Source organism: Bos mutus, chromosome 13 (assembly GCF_027580195.1).
Source record: "Bos mutus isolate GX-2022 chromosome 13, NWIPB_WYAK_1.1, whole genome shotgun sequence".
Classification (NCBI taxonomy): Eukaryota; Metazoa; Chordata; class Mammalia; order Artiodactyla; family Bovidae; genus Bos; species Bos mutus.
Window position 1 is genome coordinate 63,949,748 of NC_091629.1, and position 21,372 is coordinate 63,971,119.

The window sequence follows — 21,372 nt, forward strand, 5'->3', positions numbered from 1 at the left end:
TGGACTATACAGTCCATGAAATTCTCCAGGCCAGAACACTGGAGTGGGTAGCCTTTCCCTTCTTCAGAGGATCTTCCCAACCCAGGGATCAAACTGGGATCTCCTGCATTGCAGGAGGATTCTTTACCAACTGAGCTACAAGGGAAGCCTTCTAAGATAGGTAAGCCAATGTTTATTTTCATAAATTATAGAAATTCTGAGGCTATTAGCTAGAAAGAGAAAGGAGATCATTGAATTCCACCTTCTCTTTTGGAGGTGGTTAAAATGGATGCTTGCCCAAAGGAACATCAAACATCCTGATCTTTAAAAATAATTTATATGGGACTTTCCTGATGGTCCAGTGGTTAAGAGTCCATCTTCCAATGCAGGGGACACAGTTTCATCCCTGGTCAGGAACTAAAATTCCACATGCTAAGGGGCAGCTAAGCCTGTGTACCACAACTAGAGAGCCCTCATGCTGTAACGAAGACCCAGAGCAGTCAAAATTTTTTTTAATTTCTAAATCTTTTTAAAAAATAATAATGAGAGTGAGTTTGGGTCTTTCTTGCCAAAAACAGCAACGGCAGTCACAATTGGTTCTGGGCACCAAAGACAGTCCCAATGGGAATAATTTTTCAAATAAATTCAATATTCATATTTGGGTAATACATCTTCCTAATAGATGATTTACTAACAGGTGATGACCCCCTAAAACAGAGAGGTGACATTTTGTAAGTTTCAATCAGAGCTTGAGTTGTTTATCTGAGAACTATATTGTTGAAAATACTTAAAAGGACTTTTTAAAATTAGTTTTTTAAAAAGATGCTCTGTAGATTGAGAGCCCAGCAGGGTTTTTTTAAATGCATTTAGCAAAAAGAAAGTCTGAAAATTGCTCTTTAGTGTTCATCACGTCACTGTCCTTAGCAAAGTTGTTTTATTTTGATTTACTTACATAAATTTTTTATCCAAGCTGATCAATAAACCAATAAAATATGCCGGCTGTACATCATTCCTGTTCACCTAGAACATGTAAGTTTACATATAGTTCAATCTGTACTTATATGATAGGCAAATTTTAAATAAAACCTACAGGTTAATGAGACAGGCTGTTAGGGACTTTTCTAAGGAGGCAATCAAGCAGAAACTCTGTTGTACATTCAATGTTTTTCACAGAAATAAAATGGAAAAAAAATGCACATTATGTAACAACCTGTATTTATATAGCAAATACCTTAAGACATTCTCTGTAATATCAAATACCATTAGTAATTAGATATTATTAAAGATATTCTTTTAAACAAAGTAATCATTTGGGATTATGTGTCTAAGGAAAGACTTCTCCATCCACACATATATTGGTGCAATATTAGGAAATACCTTGAAATTTTCAAACCATGGTATATCTATGAAAATGGAGACGAATCAGACTACACTCCAAAACCTTCATAATGAAATGAATTCTTACTCTTTCATTACTGTTGAGTTTAATTTTTCCTTCTCTCTTACCTCTTTTCTGGATAACAATAAAGATGCCATGAAGATTTTTAAAAAGGAAGAGTGAGTGAAGTATGCTTGGAAAAAATCAATTATACTTTAGCTGTTAGCTGAAATTTCGGTATAGTCAAGAAACAGTCTTATATGAATAATCAAGCTGTACTATCTATTGACCAAGAAACTAATCCAACTAAGACATAAATTAATAATCAACTTACACTGTATACAAGGGTTCAGGACTGATATGTAACAACTAGTTAAGAATGATAATCTTTGAAAACAAAATTAGTGAAGTCAAGCCATCAAGTCTGGATTCTCCCAAAGCCCAGTCAGTCCTCCCAAAAAGTCTAAACACTGTTTCTGGGTTCTATGATTCTGCACTGAATATTCCAACAATCAAGTCATTCACTTATGTGATGGCCAGCACCCTCCTCCCTTCCCCTGGGACTCATATCTTTACTCCTGACCTTAGGAGGTTCAAATTCAGCACATAATTGGAAATTGCACCATGAGGTAGCAATTGCAGACATTATTGTTGCTTATCACATGTCACTATTTCATTCTTATTCACATTCTTACATATTTCCATAGAAACTTCTTTTCACTTTCACTTCGGATAGAAACAAGATCACCAAAATTCCTCTTGCAAAATTCTCGTGCCTTGTCCATGGTTGCCTTCTCTTTGCTGAAATAATACTGGTAGTCTTTGTAAATAACCCACCCATCATCGGTGACTGGTAGATCTGAAAAATAAATGAAAAAGGTGATGAATTTTACTTAGACGAATTCAAGAATCTGGTATGTAAGCTACACAAAAGTGAAAAGGGCAGAGCAGCCCTTCAGAGGTATCTGCAACTCTGAGAACTCAGAAGGAGCAGTACATTTATGCCAATATAGACTGAATTACCTAAACCCAAATATCTACTTTCCAACAATTCTGTAAAAACTAAGTTCCACGTATCATTATTGGGTAAGAGAACTCCCAACGTTACATTCATCAAAGAATCACAGAGCTGGAATAATTAACATACATGTACCCAGATGTTCTAGATTCAAAGAATAGAAGCCATGAGAAAGCAGTTTTCATCTCAGTGTAACAAAGAGGTTTTAACAGATGTACTTTGATGCTTCAGTGTATAATTGGAGAACTAAGGAATTCGCATACCCGGAGAGCTTCCAAGGCTTCTTCCCAATCAAAGAATTCTATGGTTCTGTGCTGTAGCAGGCTGAATAAGAGTCCAAAACATACCCAGGTCTTTTTTGCTTTTAGAATTGATTCGGCTGCACTGGGTCTTAGTTGTGGCTTACACTGGGGTCTTTAGTTGTGACAGTGTGTGTTCTAGTTCCCTAACCAAGGATTGAACCTCAGCCCTGCATTGGGAGCATGGAGTCTTAGCCACTGGATCAACAGGGAAGTCCTGATATCCACGTATTAATATCTGGAATCTGTAAATGTTATACAGAAAAAAGGTACTTTGTAGATGTGATTAAGTTAAAAACTTTAGATGGAGAGATTATCCTAAGTTTTCTAGGTAGGCCCCAAATGTAAATCATAAGTATCCTTATAGTGGGAGACAGAGGGAGATGTGAGTACAGAAGAAGGTGGCTTTGTGACAAATGAAGGAAGATGCTACATCGTTGGTTTTGATGAAGAAGGAGTGGGCCATTAACCAACAAATGTAAGGAATGCAGCTCTAGAGCTGGTGACAACAAGGCTATAGACTCTCCTTTAGAGCCTCTGGAAGGAGCATGGTCCTGTCCATCCCTTGATTTCAGCCCAGGGAAACTGAGATCATATTCCTGACCTCCAGAACTGTAAGAGAATAAATGCGTGTAGCCACCAAATTTGTGGTAATCTGTTACAGCAGCTATAGGAAAGTCATACATGAGGCCCTTGGATTTGATTCATGAACACTGAGAAATTGCATTAACATGCCTGATGCTTGTGCATGTCAGTATCTGTCTGGAGGAGAAGATGCAAGTTCTCATAAGATTCTCAAAGATATTAAGAATCTCTTTTATCTTCCCAGGGTAAGCATTCCACACCCACCCCCCACCCCTCTAAGAAAGCAATGAGAGAAAAAAAATCTATCAATATCAGAAAAGAAAAAAAAAGGCGGAGGTAGAACAAGATGGCAGAAGAGTAGGTTGACATGGAGTACATCTCTCTCCACGGATACATCAGGAATACACCTTCAGACACAGAAGTGCATGCAGAATACCAGCTGAGAGCAGACAGGAGTACCTGAGCAGCGGAAAAGAATACATAGAACCACACAAAACTCGGTAGGAGGAAGGAACTAGGGGGAAAGACAGGAGTGTTAGTAGGACTGGACCTGCCCTCGGTGGGTGGGGGAACTGAAGCAGGGGTCTGATCCCTACATCAGGGCAACTGTCTGAGTCAGAGGAGAAAAATTTAAGGCTGAGAGTGAAACTGCTGACCTGTGGCAGCCTAAATGGAATGAGAATCAGACAGTTTTTGCTGCAGCCATACACACCCTGGACAGGGACGCAGGTCCTGTGGAAGGCGCAGCAGCTGGGAGCTGGAGTTTAGGGACTGTGGAGCAATCCCAAGGTGAGGGTTGCTGTTGACTGTGGAGAGATGGTGAGGGGATGTAAGGGAGGAGGTTGTGGGGGGAAATGCCTGTGGAGGAAAGCCAGGCAGCCATGGAAGCAAGGCGATACTGCTGAATCACACGTAGGGGGTGGAGCCGTCACCATAGCCTCTCTCCCCATCTGCCAGCATCAGCAGCTGAACAATAGAGAGGTTGGCCCATCAAACATCTGACGCACTGAACTACAGAATAGGACCCTACCCAGGGTGCCCCTTTAAGTGCCTGACATGCCGATCTACAGAGTAGGACCCCAGCCAGGGGAGCCATCCTATGTTCCTGATGTGCTGAACAACAGAGAAGGACCCCAGGCAAGGGAGCCCTCTAAGTGCCTGAACGGGTGGAGCTACAAACAATAGGTTACTGAAGAAATCAAAAGGGAAATCAAAATATTTCTAGGAAGAAATGACAGTGAAAACATGACAACTAAAAACCTATGGGATGCAGCAAAAGTAGTTCTAACAGGGAAGTTTATAGCATTACAAAAGCTCTCACTGTTTTCAGATGACATGATACTGTACATAGAAAACCCTAAAGACAGTATCAGAAAATTACTAGAGCTAATGAGTGAATTTAGCAAAGTTGCATATACCTCAAGAAACAAGAAAAACATTGAATAGACAACCTAACTTAACACCTAAAACAATTAGAAAAGGAAGAACAAAAGAATCCAAAATTAGTAGAAGGAAAGAAATCATAAAGATCCAAGCAGAAATAAATGAAAAAGAAATGAAAGAAACAATAGTAAAGATTAATAAAACTAAAAGCTGGTTCTTTGAGAAGATAAACAAAATTGACCAACCTTTAGCCAGACTCATCAAGAAAAATAAAATAATCAAATCAACAAAATTAGAAACAAAAAAGGAGAGGTTACAACAGACAATGCAGAAATACAAAGGATTACAAGAGACTATTATGAACAATTATGTGGCAATAAAATGGATAACCTGGAAGAAATGGACAGATTCTTAGAAAAGTTCAATCTTCCAAGACTGAACCAAGAAGAAATAGAAATTATGAACAACCCAATTACAAGCACTGAAACTGAAGCTGTGATAAAAAAATCTCCCCAAAAAACAAAAGCCCAGGACCAGATGGCTTCACAGGAGAATTCTATCAAACATTTAGAGAAGAGCTAATGCCTATCCTTCTAAAACTCTTTCCAAAAATTGCAGAGGAAGGAACACTTTCAAATTCATTCAATAAGGCTACCATCACCATTATACCAAAACCAGACAAAGACAACACAAAAAAAGAAAACTATAGGCCAATATCACTGATGAACATAGATGCAAAAATCCTCAACAAAATTTTAGCAAACAGAATTCAGCAACACATCAAAAAGCTCATATAGCATAATCAAGTTGGGTTTATTCCAGGGATGCAAGGATTCTTCAATATACATAAATCAATGTGATACACCATATTAACAAATTGAAAGATAAAAATCATATGATAATCTTGATAGATGCACAAAAAGCCTTTGACAAAATTCAGCACCCATTTATGATTAAAACTCTTCAAAAAATGGGCATAGAAGGAACCTACCTCAACATAGCAAAGGCCATATATGATAAGCCTACAGCAAACATTATTCTCAATGGTGAAAACCTGAAAGCATTCCCCCTAAGATCAGGAACAAGACAAGGGCGTCCACTTTCACCACTGTTATTCAACATAGTTCTGGAAGTGCTAGCGACAGTAATCAGGGAAGAAAAAGAAATAAAAGGAATCTAGGTTCAGAAAAGAAGAAGTAAAGCTCTCACTGTTTTCAGATGACATGATACTGTATATAGAAAACCCTAAAGACAGTATCAGAAAATTACTGGAGCTAATCAGTGAATTTAGCAAAGTTGTAGGATACAATATCAATACACAGAAATCACTTCCATTTCTATATACTAACAATGAAAAACCAGAAAGAGAAATTAAGGAATCAATCCCATTCACCATTGCAACAAAAAGAATTAAATATCTAGGAATAAGCTTACCTAAGGAGACAAAAGAACTATACACAGAAAATTATAAGACACTAATGAAAGAAATCAAAGATGACATAAACAGATGGAGAGATATTCCATATTCCTGGGTAGGAAGAATCAATATTGTTAGAATGACTACACTACCAAATGCAATCTACAGATTCAATGTGATCCCTATCAAATTACCAATGGCATTTTTCACAGAACTAGAACAAAAAATTTCACAATTCATACGGAAACACAGAAGACCCTGAACAGCCAAAGCAGTCTTGAGAAAGAAGACTGGAGCTGGAGGAATCAACTTTCCTGACTTCAGATTATACTACAAAGCTACAGCCATCAAGACAGTATGGTACTGGCATAGAAACAGAAATACAGACCAATGGAACAAGATAGAAAGCCCAGAAATAAATCCCTGCACCTATGGGTACCTTATATTTGACAAAGGAGGCAAGAATATACAATGGGGCATAGATAGCCTCTTCAATAAATGGTGCTGGGAAAACTGGACAGCTACATGTAAAAGAATGAAATTAGAACACTTTGTAACACCATATACAAAGATAAACTCAAAATGGATTAAATACCTAACTGTAAGACCAGAAACTATAAAACTCCTAGAGGAAAACATAGGCAGAACACTCTCTGACATAAATCAAAGCAAGATCCTCTATGAACCATCTCCTAGAGTAATAGAGATAAAAACAAAAGTAAACAAGTGGGACCTGATTAAACTTAAAGCTTTTGCACAGCAAAGGAAATTATAAGCAAGGTGAAAAGATAACCCTCAGAATGGGAGAAAATAATAACAAATGAAACAACTGACAGAGGATTAATTTCCAAAATATACAAGCAGCTCATACAACTCAATGCCAGAAAAACAAACAACCCAATCAAAAAGTGAGAAAAAGACCTAAACAGACATTTCTCCACAGAAGACATACAGATGGCTAACAAACACATGAAAAGATGCTCAACGTCGCTCATTATCAGAGAAATGCAAATCAAAACTACAATGAGATATCACCGTACACCAGTCAGAATGGCCATCATAAAAAAACCTACAAACAATAAATGCTGGAAAGGGTGTGGAGAAAAGGAACACTCCTGCACTTTTGATGGGAATGTAAATTGATACAGACACTATGGAAGACAGTTCAGAGATTCCTTTAAAAACTAGGAATAAAACCACCGTATGACCCAGCAATCCCACTCCTAGGCATATACCCTGAGGAAACCAAGATTGAAAAAGACACATGTTTTTTTCAACACATGTGCTGCATTGTTCATTGCAGCACAATTTACAATAGCTAGAACACGGAAGCAACCTAGATGCCCATTGGCAGATGAGTGGATAAAGAAGTTGTGGTACATATACACAATGGAATATTACTCAGCCATAAAATGAAATGCCTTTGAGTCAGTTCTGATGAGGTGGATGAACCTAGAACCTATTATACAGAGTGAAGTAAGTCAGAAAGAGAAATATAAATATCATATTCTAATGCATATATATGGAATCTAGAAAAACGGTACTGAAGAATTTACTTACAGGGCAGCGATGGAGAAACAAAGAGAATAGACTTATGGATATGGGGAGAGGGGAGGAGAGGGTGAGCTGTATGGAAAGAGTAACATGGAAATTTACATTACCATATGTAAAACAGATAGCCAGTGGGAATTTGCTGTATGGCTAAAAATCTCAAACAGGGGCTCTATATCAACCTAAAGGGGTGGGATGGGGAGGGAGATAGGAGGGAAGTTCACAAGGAAGGGGATACATGTATACCTATGACTGAGTCAGGTTGAGGTTTGATAGAAAACAACAAAATTCTGTAAAGCAATTATCCTTCAATAAAAAAATTAAAAAAAGAATAACCTGTACACCAATAGTATATTAACACATACATATGGAATTTAGAAAGATGATAAGGACAATCCTATATGCAAGGCAGCAAAAGAGACACAGATGTAAATAACAGACTTTTGGACTCTGTGGGAGAAGGTGAGGATGGGATGATTTGAGAGAATAGCACTGAAACATGTATATTATCATACGCAAAACAGATGACCAGTCCAAGTTCGATGCATGAAACAGGGCACTCAAAGCCAGTTCTGTGGGACAACTCAGAGGGATGCGGTGGGGAGGCGGGTAGGAGGAGGGTTCACGATGGGGAGACACAGGTGCACCCATGGCGTTCATGGTGATGTATGGCAAAAACCACCACAAGATTGTAAAGTAATTAGCCTCCAATTAAATAAATTAATTAATTAAAAAAAAAAAAACAGAAACACCTACTGTCGTGAGGAGCTGGTGTTGGCTCAGGTTTGGGAGTTTGTCCTGGAAAACAAGAGAAAATAAGATATAAAAGGTGATTGAATTTGTGCTATTTCATATCCTCTGGTTTCATTATTTTCATGGATTAATATAGCTAAAAGCTTAACTCTTCTTTCTCTTCCTTCCACTCTCCAATTTTACTATCATGTTGTGGGGGAGAAAAGCAAAGGGAAACAAAATTAGGAGTTTAAGAGTTCAACAAATTAGGTACAATACCACTAAAAATTGGAAGACAGTTTTTAAGCACAACAAGTAGCATTATATAAAGAAAGAAAAGAACACGAGTTTTGGAATCAGAAAATCTAGGTTCAAATCCCAGTTCAGGTTTAAATTTCTTACCTTTAATTTTCTCAACTACAAAAAGGAGTTGTCACCCACGTAAAGAGATGGGATAAAATATGCAAGTTATCGGTATTTAGAAGCTGCTCAATAGATGTTATTTTTACAGTAACACATCTTATAATCAGCTGTGAAAGTATAAATTTTCATTATTTGAAACCATTAGATACGAGCTATTTATTTATAAAATATAGTTTCTTTAAAAAAGCATATTCTTATTAAATGCACATTTTATGAAAAGTTAAATATTTTTCTTTCCAAGTAGTTAATGATCTACCTGGACTTTGTCAGAATCTGATAAAAGGACTCAAGTTATGTAGCTTTTGGTTTAATGAATTTAACATCTGTAAGAATAGAGCTACCAATAACACACAAGGAAATTAGTCCTTGGGAGCAAAGAGACCTTTAGAGAAAAACTGTCCACTATTCATTCCTCCAAATTCCTGTGAAATGCCAGGCTGTATGAAGCACAAGCTGGAATCAAGATTGCCGGAAGAAATATCAATAACCTCAGATATGCAGATGATACCACCCTTAAGGCAGAAACTGAAGAGGAGCTAAAGAGCCTTTTGATGAAAGTCAGAGAGCAGAATGAAAAAGCTGGCTTAAAATTCAACATTCAAGAAACAAAGATCACAGCATCTGGTCCCATCATTTCATGTCAAATAGATGAGGAAACAGTGGAAACAGTGTTAGACTTTATTTTCTTGGGCTCCAAAATCACTGCAGATGGTGACTGCAGTCATGAAATTAAAAGACGCTTGCTCCTTGTAAGAGAAGCTATGACCAACCTAGACAGCATATTAAAAAGCAAAGATACTACTTTGCCGACAAAGGTCCATCTAGTCAAAGCTATGGTTTTTCCAGTAATCATGCATGGATGTGAGAATTGGACCATAAAGAAAGCTGAGTGCTGAAGAATTGATGCTTTTGAACTGTGGTGTTGGAGAAGACTCTTGAGAGTCCCTGAACTGCAAGAAGAACCAACCAGTCAATCTTAAAGGAAGTCAGTCCTGAATATTCATTGGAAGGACTGATGCTGAAGCTGAAACTCCAACACTTTGGCCAACTGATATGAAGAACTGACTCACTTGAAAAAACACTGATGCTGGGAAAGATTGAAGGCAAGAGAAGAAGGGAATAACAGAGGAGGAGATGATTGGATGGCATCACTGACTGGATAGAAATGAGTTTGAGCAAGCAAGATTTGGTGATGGACAGTTTTGGAAGCCTGGCGTACTGCAGTCCACGGGGTCGCAAAAAGTCAGACACAACTGAGCGACTGAACTGAATGGATTCATTCCTCCATCCTGAAAACACTGTAAACACTCATCTAAGCAAGAGTAAGGCAAACAGCAGGAGAGCAGCACAGTATTTTCAGCGAGTTGGAGCTGTAGCCAAGGTTCCCAGACAGCAGAGGGCGATGTGGTTCTATTTATCTGTTGACAAAGGAGGAAGTTAATATACATTTTGGTTCAAGGGTGGGCCTATTTATCTTAAAAGAATCTGACTTGGCTATGTGGAGCTTTGTGAGTCATTAATCACAACTGATGCGTATGCATTGATCATTGTTGACCATCAACAACATGGTGGATCTTATAGCATCAGGGGCCTCAGAATGGTGCCAGCTCTTCGGATGAACATCCTTGAGAAATCAGTCTGCAGTATGTTCAGACTGAGGGAGATAGCACCTACTGGATGATGAATGTGGGTCAGAGGGTGAAAATCCCCCAACAGAAATCACACTCTATTTACTCTGCTTACAGAGTCAAACATCTACCCACTCCCACGACTGCAGGAACTGAACAGGAACAGCAGCTCCTGAGAACTATTTTGGAGGCCACGCTCAGGTCCAGGATTCTGGGCTGGCCTTTTCATCCTCTGTTCCTTTGGAAGATTTATCTGTGTTCAGTGAGTTCACTCTTATCCTGTGAAGTGATGGCCCTTGGTGGTCCCTTATATTATTCCATTTGTTTGGTTGCATGAATAAAGGGAAGACTTTGGGATCACAGGAGGTTAGTGTTCCAATCTGAGATAAAGCAGAGGGCAGGTCATCTTACCTTTTCGTATCTGGCAAATCCAGTTGTTAAGATGTTCACAGTTAATGTCATTCCAGGACATACCAGGGTCACCTTTTAACTCACCACAGTATTCAACATTTTGATAATTATTAGGTTCTCCATAAGCCCAATTTTCATATGACACCTATGTTAGAAACATTACATTACAACCATTAGCCAATACCAATCATCTATCCCTAGTGATTCACTTGGTAAAGAATCTGCCTGCAATGCAGGAGACCCGGGTTCGATCCCTGGGTCAGGAAGATTCCCTCAGAAAAGGAAACTGCAACCCACTCCAGTACTCTTGCCTGGAGAATTCCATGGCCAGAGGAGCCTGGCAGGCTACAGTCCCTGGGATCGCAAAGAGTTGGACACGACTGTGCAACTAACTTTCACTTTCATCCAAACACAAAAGGAAAGATACGTTCACTTTTTTATTCTCTACTTTTTTTCACAATATGTTTGCTTTGAAAACAAGTTTGATGAGAACAGCTGGGAAAGAAATAGCTCCTATTACATGAAAACTTTTGAAGCTGAATAGACTATTTTAATTATTAAAAAATTTTCTTTACTCTTATTAAATGGAATGTATCCAGGACCACAAAAGTGGGATTTGTATATAGGAAAAACTTGGTATAGAAGTTCTACTTCTCAGTATTGTGAGTTCCTAAATTTACAACTCATCCTGAAGGGATAACATTTCATTGTGATATTTGGAACTTTCTTTTATTAGAGGGGTAGGAGAAAGAAATGGAGAAGGAAATGGCAACCCACTCCAGTACTGTTGTCTTTAAAATCCCATGGATGGAGGAGCCTGGTAGGCTACAGCCCATGGGGTCGCAAAGAGTTGGACACGACTGAGCGACTTCACTTCACCAGGAGAAAGAAATAAAACTAGTTCTCCTTACAAACAAAAAGGACTTCTGAATATTGCTAACAAAGCTACCAAACGTTACCAAGATGAATACTGGAAATAAGTGGAGGGCTAGGATTAGGTCCACTATGGTGTTTTCAGAGAGGAATCATAGCCTATATCATGACCTATTTTCCAGAGATCTAAATACAAAACCCTTGCTATCAATGGAGACATCAAATAATCCACCCTACACAAGTGCTTTGAAAAGCTGCTAATGGGTGGTAAGGGGAGGCAGAACCGAAATTACACAAAATCACTCCCTGCCGAGAATGGAGAAGTCTGACAAAAGTCAATGGTTGACACAAGTCAATGGTTTCTAATAGAATATCAAAAGTTATTTCCATATCTCCTAGTCTATAAGACAACATAAAACAGTTTTTAAGAAGTCTAGCTACTTACATACCAATTTGGCATGAGAGAAGGAAGACATTATTTTATATAAATTAGAAGAATGAGTTTCCTAATTTTTTTCAGTCTATCATGGTTCCACCTCAGGTGAACAGAACTGTCCTGGGTCAGAGGCAGAATAATGACCCTAACATAGCATTTATTTTGCATAGAAAAATGTCTATAATTATCATCATAACCCATCTTACCAAAAATTTTGAGTAACCCAAAAAGATAACATCAAAATAAAGACACAATAAAAGTAAGAAAAGTATCTATGAAATCAAATTACTCACAGGGGATCCATCACTCCAAGTAAAGCCCTCGGAAGGACTTCCATATGTCAGTCCCAACCAAAATAGTTCATGGTAGCTTCCACTAGCCCTGCAACATACAAGATATAAAGGCAGCTTATGGTACTATATGAACCAAGTTTGGTTACCTATGAGTCCTAATCAAATTTGAAAATGACTCCCAAAATATAAATTGGTTAGTACACAGGTGAAGGATTAAATGACTAAATATAAGCATTATTCAACAGTTGCACATTTTGGTACAACTTGTAAATATCCTGAAAACAAGCTGCTGTTTGAAATAATTGTAAAGCATTGAGATATTCATTCATTTAATAAACGAATAATAAGTGTCTTATGCTTTTATAGAGCAATTCATCTCAGGATTTATAGCTATAAAATTAAAGCATTTGGAAATGAAGTGAAAGTCACTCAGTCGTGTCTGACTTTTTGCAACCCCACGGACTGTAGCTTGTCAGGCTACTCTGTCCATGGAATTCTCCAGGCCAGAATTTGGAAGTGAAACTAGGTCCAAAAGTACCCACAGATTTGGGATATAGTATCACCAGTTCAATGGACGTGACCTGGGCACAGTCTAGGAGATGATGAGGGGCAGGGAGCTCTGGCATGCTGCAGTCTATGGTTTGCAGAGTCGGACACAACTTGACAACTGAATAACATACAACAAATGTGTACTCAAAGGGTCAAAGGAAGGAGTATTAACTAGAAAAGATACTTACGTTACTAATCTCCATATTGCTTGCTGTTCCTCCTTACTATTGATACTAGCTAGATCTCCACCCAGAGCTCTACAAAAATCTCGAGATTCAAACCACGTTTTCTTCTCATGTTTTCCTTTTGCAAACAGCTAAAAGTAATACAGATTCAGAATTTATTTTACACTTCACAGCTTATCAAACCAAGAGAAATAATTATCTACTTTTGACGAGATTTCATTTAGCGAAAAGCAAGACATTACAATGGCCCCAAGCAACATAATTCTCTTGGCTGAAAATCAATTTGTGAGAGAATATTTGGGTAACAGAGTTTAGCAGATGATTTTGTTGAGAAAACCCTAGAAAATATAATTATTTTATAGCACTGAAAAAGTCGGATTGAAAGGTTTAGGTATATGGGTTAGGCATACAGCTTCTTGCAGAAGACAGGATTAATTTGGTTGTGTCAACTATGTCATTCAAATGGAAAAGAATGAAAGAAACTTGATATAGAGGAAGCAAACATAAATAAAAATTTAAGGATAATAACCTCCCTAAGATAGTGCCACAGTTTTGTTATCCTGTTTAGCTTAAACACTGAATAACCTGGGAGTCTTCCAATGCTTCATTGGTATGCTCTTAAAATTATCTTATCATTTTTGCTTATGGTTGCATATTTTAACAAAGATTGGAGGTCATGGCATGACAGACAGTAATTGGACAGAGCATGTAAAAAAAAAATGGTATGTAAGCTAAATTTAGTATTTATTTAGAATTTAGAGAATATGTCATATTACCCAGAGGACTGCTGGGGGAATGGAACCCACAGGGATCCATCAGGATGTAAACAGTGGAGCAGTTTACATCACTGTATTCCTCAACTTTTATAATTTTTATTTATTGCTTCTCATGAGACATGGCCTGTATCATTGTAGGCTTGTAGAAAAGGAGTTTGTTTCCAATAGACCTGTGGTTGTCTAGTTGTCACCAAGCAACCTGAGGCAATCTTCACCTTGACCCTACTTGAGTTATTGGGACACGTGTGCCTTGAGCAACTTTTCATTGCAGTAACTCCCAAGACCTCTGTGAGTAACTCAACTTGTGTAGATGGTGATAGAAGATTTTATTTTTGTAAATCAACTTACTAAAATAGCTGAACTTTATTAAGAATTTTCACACCTTAGTATGTACAAAGATGGTCTATATATTTTCAGACAAACCCTACCCCAAGCACCTCCAAAATCATAATTCCTAGGGAAGCACACATTTGAATTTGTTAAACATCTACCCAGATAATGTCTGCTGGAATTCTTGGTTCATTTTCCAGCTCTGGAGAATTCTGTACTGTCTCTCAGAAATCCTGCAACAAATCTCCATAGCCTGCCACTCTCCCGTGAATGGCTGTGTATAGGATGAACCTGGCCTTTGTGTAATAACTCAAAAGTTTCCAGAGGCAACAATAAAATACCTGATTTGCTTTGTATTAGTTTTCAACCCATTCGTAAAATCCTCTCCAGTCTTGGCCCAATATTTTCCCTTCTATGTAAATTATGCTTTAAGCTGGACTGGCTAATCTGTATTAAATAGCTCATTAGTCTTTGTTATTGCTAGTGGTAGTTACCAACCAAATTAGCCCTTAAGTTAGAGACTAAGCAACCTCATTCCAATACACATTAGCAACTGAATTTCTTCATCAGCTTTGTCTAACTGTCTTACAAAACATGCCAGAACCATATGCCTCAAAGGATAGAATAAAAGAGGTCCCGAGAACTGGCCATTAGAGAATAATGTCATTAAGTTGTAGTTAAGTATTGGGTTGACCAAAAAGTTTGCTTGGGTTTTTCTGTAACATCTTACAGGAAAACCCAAATGAATTTTTTGGCCAACCCAATACATTGCTATATTTGGCTAAATCCAACCTTCTCTAGAAAGAATATGATTTACAAGAAAGAAAAAGACCTAAATGCTTAATTCACTGGAGTCGGGGTATGTTTTTTATTTGTTTGGGTGAACTTGATTGCATAAAGAGAAAATGGGTGATCTCACATAGGAATGTACTAAGTGACTACAGGCTATCAAACTGTCATTTACGAGTCACTGAATGGCCATGTACTCCCTACCTAACAGTCCTTCATCTTCCATCAGGCATCATAATCAGGGGTTAAATAAGAACACAGGCATATTCTCTCTAGAATCCCCATGTGGCTTGATTGCAGATTTGTTTATCAATTCACTTAGCCAAAAGCTTGAGCTCCAAGAACAGAGCCAAAATGGGATGCCATAGGATAGCATGAGGTGGGGCAGGAATTTTTATTGAGAAAAAGAAATGTGAGCTCAGAAAGCATGGGAAAGAGGAAAGATGCCAAGTGTATGGAGTGATAAAGGCAGAGCAGGTGAAGAAAGGCTGGTGTGACTTCTATTTACAGTATCGGTCATGTTTGTTGGTCTGAATGCAACTGGTTCTTATCTTTCCACCCAAGGAACGCTCTTTCAAAACAACAAATGCCCAAGTCCCCTTTCAGATCAATAACATCGGAATTTCTATAGGTTCAACCCGGACATTGCTTTTGTTTTGTTTTCATTCCTTAGATGATTCTTTAGGCTGAAACATATCCCCAGTTCTTGAAGAGCTCAGCAATGGATACTTACTTTGAAGCACAAGCTTGTTTTACTGGAGGCACCCCAATCCTCTGGACATTTGGGTTCAGGGGTGGTTGTGGGCTCTGGTGGGCGAGTGACTCCTTCTGCCCAGTGTTTGCACACAAATTTTGCCTTTTCTTCACATCTCAAGACATCCCACAAGCCCCCTGCAACCCCAGTCTTCATGGCAACACATCCGGCTTTCCGTCCTGCAGGTAACAAAGCAGAATTCACAACAGGTGATTGTGAAACCTGGCTGTGCTCAAAGAGCTCAAACCTGAGCCTCAAGTAGTGGGATAAAATCTACATATGATAAGAAAATGTAGAGGAGACACTCTGCAGCATTTCACAATTGCTTTGTTCTATTTCTGAATCATTATTTGCCTATTATTTGTGTGGCCTATATCCCCAACTGAATTATCAATATAATCTCAAATGTTAAGGTTTGGCAGAAATAGAGACATAGATAGATGTAGGGAGCAAACATATGGACACCAAGGGAGGAAGGGAAAGTGGGATGTGTTGGGAGATTGGGATTGATATATCTATCTATTGTATACTATTGTATCTATTGTATACTATTCTATACATAGTATCTATTGATACTATGTATAGAATAAGGAACTAATGAGAACCTGCTGTATAGCACAGGGAACTGTACTCAGTGCTCTGTGGTGACCTATATGGGAAGGAAATCCAAAACAGAGGGGATCTCTGCATACATATGGCTGACTCATTTTGATTTACAGCAGAAACGAACACAACATTGTAAAGCAACTTGTATTCCTATAAAAAGCAATTAACAGTCACCAGAAGGTAACCCAAGGCCTTCATGTGAAAGTAACTCTGAAAAAAAAAATTGTCAGGGTTTTGGTAACATTTTGTATTTCTAATATCTGGTGGGGTCCCCCCCACCGAACAGAGACATAACAATACAATATTTTTAGTATGATAAAATCTATCCTAACGACAAAAATAACGGGTTTTGTTTTACCAAGGAAGTTGTTTTTTATTTATTTATTTTTTTATTTTTTTTAGTCTTATGTAGTGTTTATTTGGACAAATTACATAATCTCTGTGATCTAGTATTCATATACATATATATGAAGGTAAAGAATTTTTAGTACATTTTTCGCTCACTTGATGGATATAAAGCACTATACTATATGCTAGAGAAGAAAGAGAACTTTCAACTTTCTGGATCATGAAATATTGTCATAGGATTAGTGTGTTTCAGATTGAACTAATGTTCAAAAATTTGCTAAAAATTTCTATCTGTTAATTCAGAATATACAAAGGTGAATAATTTTTATTTCATATTCTACAGATGTAACACAATTATACTGGCTTCACAGTTTATTATTAAACTCAGCAGTGGCCATAGGACTGGAAAAGTTCAGTTCTCATTCCAATCCCAAAGAAGGGCAATGCCAAAGAATGTTCAAACTACTGCACAATTGCACTCATTTCACATGCTAGCGAGGTAATGCTCAAAATCCTCCAAGCTAGGCTTCAACAGTATGTGAACTGAGAACTTCCAGATGTACAAGCTGGATTTAGAAAAGGCAGAGGAACCAGAAATCAAAGGGTTAATATTTTCTAAAGAATAAGTAGAATTTCTTCCTTAAGGTACCACAAGCACTGCCTTAGGAATGCTCCCATTATTGTCTATCATGGTTTGAGATCATTAAAACTGTTATTTTCTTAGGGATGGTATGGGGAGGGAGGAGGGAGGAGGGTTCAGGATGGGGAACACATGTATACCTGTGGCAGATTCATTTTGATATTTGGCAAAACTAATACAATTATGTAAAGTTTAAAAATAAAAATTAAAAGAAATAAAAAAAGAAAAAATATCAGGAATATCAAGAAAGTAGTGAATATTTTGATAAAATAGGGGTCTCAAATGCATATAATGGATATTAGGTCTAACAGTTTTAATTTCCCTATAAACATACATTTTCCATAACCTCAATGGAAGAATTTATAGGTATCTAGAGAAAAGAATATCATAGAAAATATTCCTTAGAAAATTATAATAGTTTGCTTTTTTTTCTTAAACTAGGATTGTAGACAAAGATGGGAGAATTCTTCTATAGTTAACAGATTTCTCAAGCAATTTTTTTAAAGTTTATTGATTTAAATGACTATATTTATAGTTAGAACTACTTAAAAGTTATATGTTCTGGTTGACTGGAAGAGATATTAATATTGAAAATTATGTTAGACTAAGATCTTTTAATTTTCTATTAAAGTTTTATAGTATTATATATTAGTTATAGCTCATTGCTTTTGATTATGCAACAAATTTTCTCATTTTATTTTTTAAAGTTATTACAATTATAATAATACAATTATTATAATATTGTACTAGTAGACCAAACTAGTATCCTAAAAGGGTTAATTTTCTGAAGCTGAAAATTCCTAAACATCATGTTGACTTTTATTGAGCACAGAAAATCAATTTGGTATGTGCCCAAAGTTCACAAATCCTATAATAATTATGGATTTTTTTCTTTTATGTTTTAAGGAAGTTGTTTTTTAAAATTAATTTTTATTTTATATTGGTGTATAGTTGATTTAAATTGTTGTGTTAGTTTCAAGTGTACAGCAAAAGTGATTCAGTTATACATACACGTATATACACTCTTTTTTGGATTCTTTTTCCCATAGAGGCCATTACAGACTATTGAGTAGAGCTCCCTGTGCTATACAACAGGTCCATATTAGTTATCTATTTTATATATGGTAGTTGTATAGCAATGGCAACTCACTCCAGTACTCTTGCCTGGAAAACCCCATGGACGAAAGAGCCTGGTGGACTGTCCATGGGGTCGCTAAGAGTTGGACACGACTGAGCGACTTCACTCTCACTTTTCACTTTCCTGCATTGGAGAAGGAAATGGCAACCCACTCCAGTGTTCTTGCCTGGAGAATCCCAGGGCCGGGGGAGCCTCATAGGCTGACATCTATGGGGTCACACAGAGTCGGACACGACTGAAGTGACTTAGCTGCAGCAGCAGCAGCAGTGTGTATAGGTCAATCCTAATCTTCCAATTTATCCCTCCCTGCCCTTATCCCCTGGTAACCATATTTTTATTTTCTACATCTATAACTCTGTTTTGTAGATAAGTTCATCTGTGTCCTTAAAATTTTTTTATTTTATATTAGAGCATAGTAGATTAACAATGCTGTATTAATTTTAGGTATACAGCAAAGTGATTCATACATATACATGTATATCTTCATTTTAAAATTCTTTAATGGATAAAGAAGCATATAAAATAAAATGTGGACCTACTAAGCTTCATAGTTTATTTCAAAATATCATTAAAATAGAACTTGAAAAACATTAGGATTTCTTACTGCTAAGATGAGATAATCTTTGATTATTATACTTTTAAAGGCAGTATATGTTTAGTTTTAGAGAACTACACTTTCCCCAAAATATTTTCTCTATGATTGCTAATTCCCTATGACTGTGGTTTGATTTATTTTTATTCCCTAAGGATGTTCCTAGATTAATCTTTCAGTATCCTACTGCTAAATGATCAACACCAGTGAAATTAAGGCATGTTGTCTGGCAAGTAAAAATTATCACTCAAAAAAAAAAATGCATTCAGCTCTTAATATACTACCCTGTTCTTTCAAAATAAACTTAAATCTTACTATTTTCCAGAATGTTCAATTAATTAAACAGAAATCACACTATCCAAATTACTGATCTATTTTCCTTATTGATGACTGAGGATACAAATTTTTAAAACTTCTGAAGATTTGAACTTATTAGGCCAAACAGTTAATTTGCATACTTAAGCTCTATTATTCCTTCCATAGCTTTTTAACTAGGCACAATGAAACATTTGCTGTAAGGATGTTGAATTTCCTGAGTGCAGTCATACTGAATTACATCATAGGCTATGTCACCAGTGCATTAAAAAAAGCAAAAAATAATTTGAGTGTCTATTTCAGAAGCTTCTTATTAATGAAGGCAAATAAAAATTTATAGGGAGAAAGGGTGACCTCCATGCAAAGAGCATGGATTTGGGAATTACAAAGATTAGTCTAAATCCATGCTTATAAATTTTCCAAGTCCCAGTTTCCACCTCGACACAAGGAGGATACTGAAACTTAGCTTATGGGTTTTCTACAAGTATAAAACTAAATCCAAGTCATATACACTAAGTCCCCTACATACAATCAAATTCCATTCTGAGAGTGCATTTGTCAAGTCCAATTTGTTTGTAAGTGCAATAAAGTTAGCCTAGGAACCCAACTAACACAGATGGCTATATAGTACTGTACTATAATAGGTTTATAACACTTTTCACACAAATAATACATAAAAAAACAAAAATAAAGAAAACAATTTTAACATGACAGTACAGTACCTTGAAAAGTACAATAGTACAACAGCAGGCATCCAGCGGCACATTCACATCTTTGAAAGTTCGCCACTTGAGGGTTTGTATGGAGGGGACTTATTGTAAAGAGCTAACAGGGTGGCCCGTTCAAGATACTGAAATAATACATTCCACGTAAGCACTCAGTCTTGTTCTACCACTGAAGCACAGTCATATTTCTGTTCATAGTCACATTGAAAGTTTTATACCCCCGAGGACAGTTTTAAGTTCTCAGAAATATGTGAATCAGTGGTCACCATGGAATCTTTCTGACCATTAAGGATTTCATCACTATTTCATAAATACTTCAAATAGAGTGGCACCAAATAACCTAGGAGTTTTCTCTTCCTTTTTATCTTAGACCACTGCACACTAATGGGAACATTTTTTAAAGAAAAAAGAGAGTGAAATAAAATATAATAAAATTTTAATAGTACAATGAATTTACAGAAGTCTATTTGGAAAGGTACATGAAGGAATCACAGGTTTGGCCAAATGGATATGTGGGGTGAATGGAAGCCTGAAACAGAAGCCCTGCACATACCTGGCATATCTGAATTCCAGTGTGTGAACTGAACGCCTTCCTCGACGGTCCACTGAAAGGTGCCTTTGTGTTGTACATCGGAAAGTCCTATCCAAAAATATCTTTCAGGCCTCAATCCAACCAAACTAGTCAGAAAGGCTTGTTCATATCTTAAAAAAAAATTTAACTAAATTTTAGGAAAAAAGTGAATTTTTCTAATTATCCACATGAAAAACATCTCAATTGTATGCCTATGCTATCATTTAGTTGGCAAATCAAACCTATTATGTCCTATTTACTTGTCATTTAAGTTATGCAAATTTTCGCTAAGGAAATGTGATCTTATGAAGGAAAAGTATCATACAGTTGACAGAATAAAATCATTCCAATGTACCCAAACTATTTCTCTCTATTTCTCATCAGTCCCTCTGCTTATCCTGTTGCCTTTTAAAATACAATGTTTGAAAATCAATTCACTTTTCAAATATTTCAGATGCTCTACACAATTCTTGGTGAAGTAAGTGGAGAGGCTGCAACATTATTAAAGATAATACAATTAGAAAATTTGTGTCGATTTTCCCCTCAATTTCATTCCCATTTCTCAGCTCTGAAACAACAGAGAAAATTATCAAGAAATATAGAGAACTAGAGATTCAATCTCTAGAAAGAACTGGGAACAGAATCACA

General features: G+C 36.9%; 1 protein-coding gene across 1 annotated transcript in view; it reads right to left on the reverse strand.

Annotated features, from left to right (window-relative positions):
• MRC1 (mannose receptor C-type 1) overlaps positions 1-21,372 on the reverse strand; it is a 113,863-nt gene that overhangs the window by 35,393 nt on the left and 57,098 nt on the right. Inside the window, exons 11-18 of the mRNA XM_070381894.1 lie at positions 20,707-20,855; positions 15,769-15,968; positions 13,144-13,271; positions 12,407-12,494; positions 10,805-10,949; positions 8,367-8,408; positions 2,053-2,216; positions 932-999 (exon numbers count right to left, since the gene is read on the reverse strand). Coding sequence (XP_070237995.1) covers positions 932-999; positions 2,053-2,216; positions 8,367-8,408; positions 10,805-10,949; positions 12,407-12,494; positions 13,144-13,271; positions 15,769-15,968; positions 20,707-20,855 — 984 coding nt within the window. The remainder of the gene's footprint in view (positions 1-931; positions 1,000-2,052; positions 2,217-8,366; positions 8,409-10,804; positions 10,950-12,406; positions 12,495-13,143; positions 13,272-15,768; positions 15,969-20,706; positions 20,856-21,372) is intronic.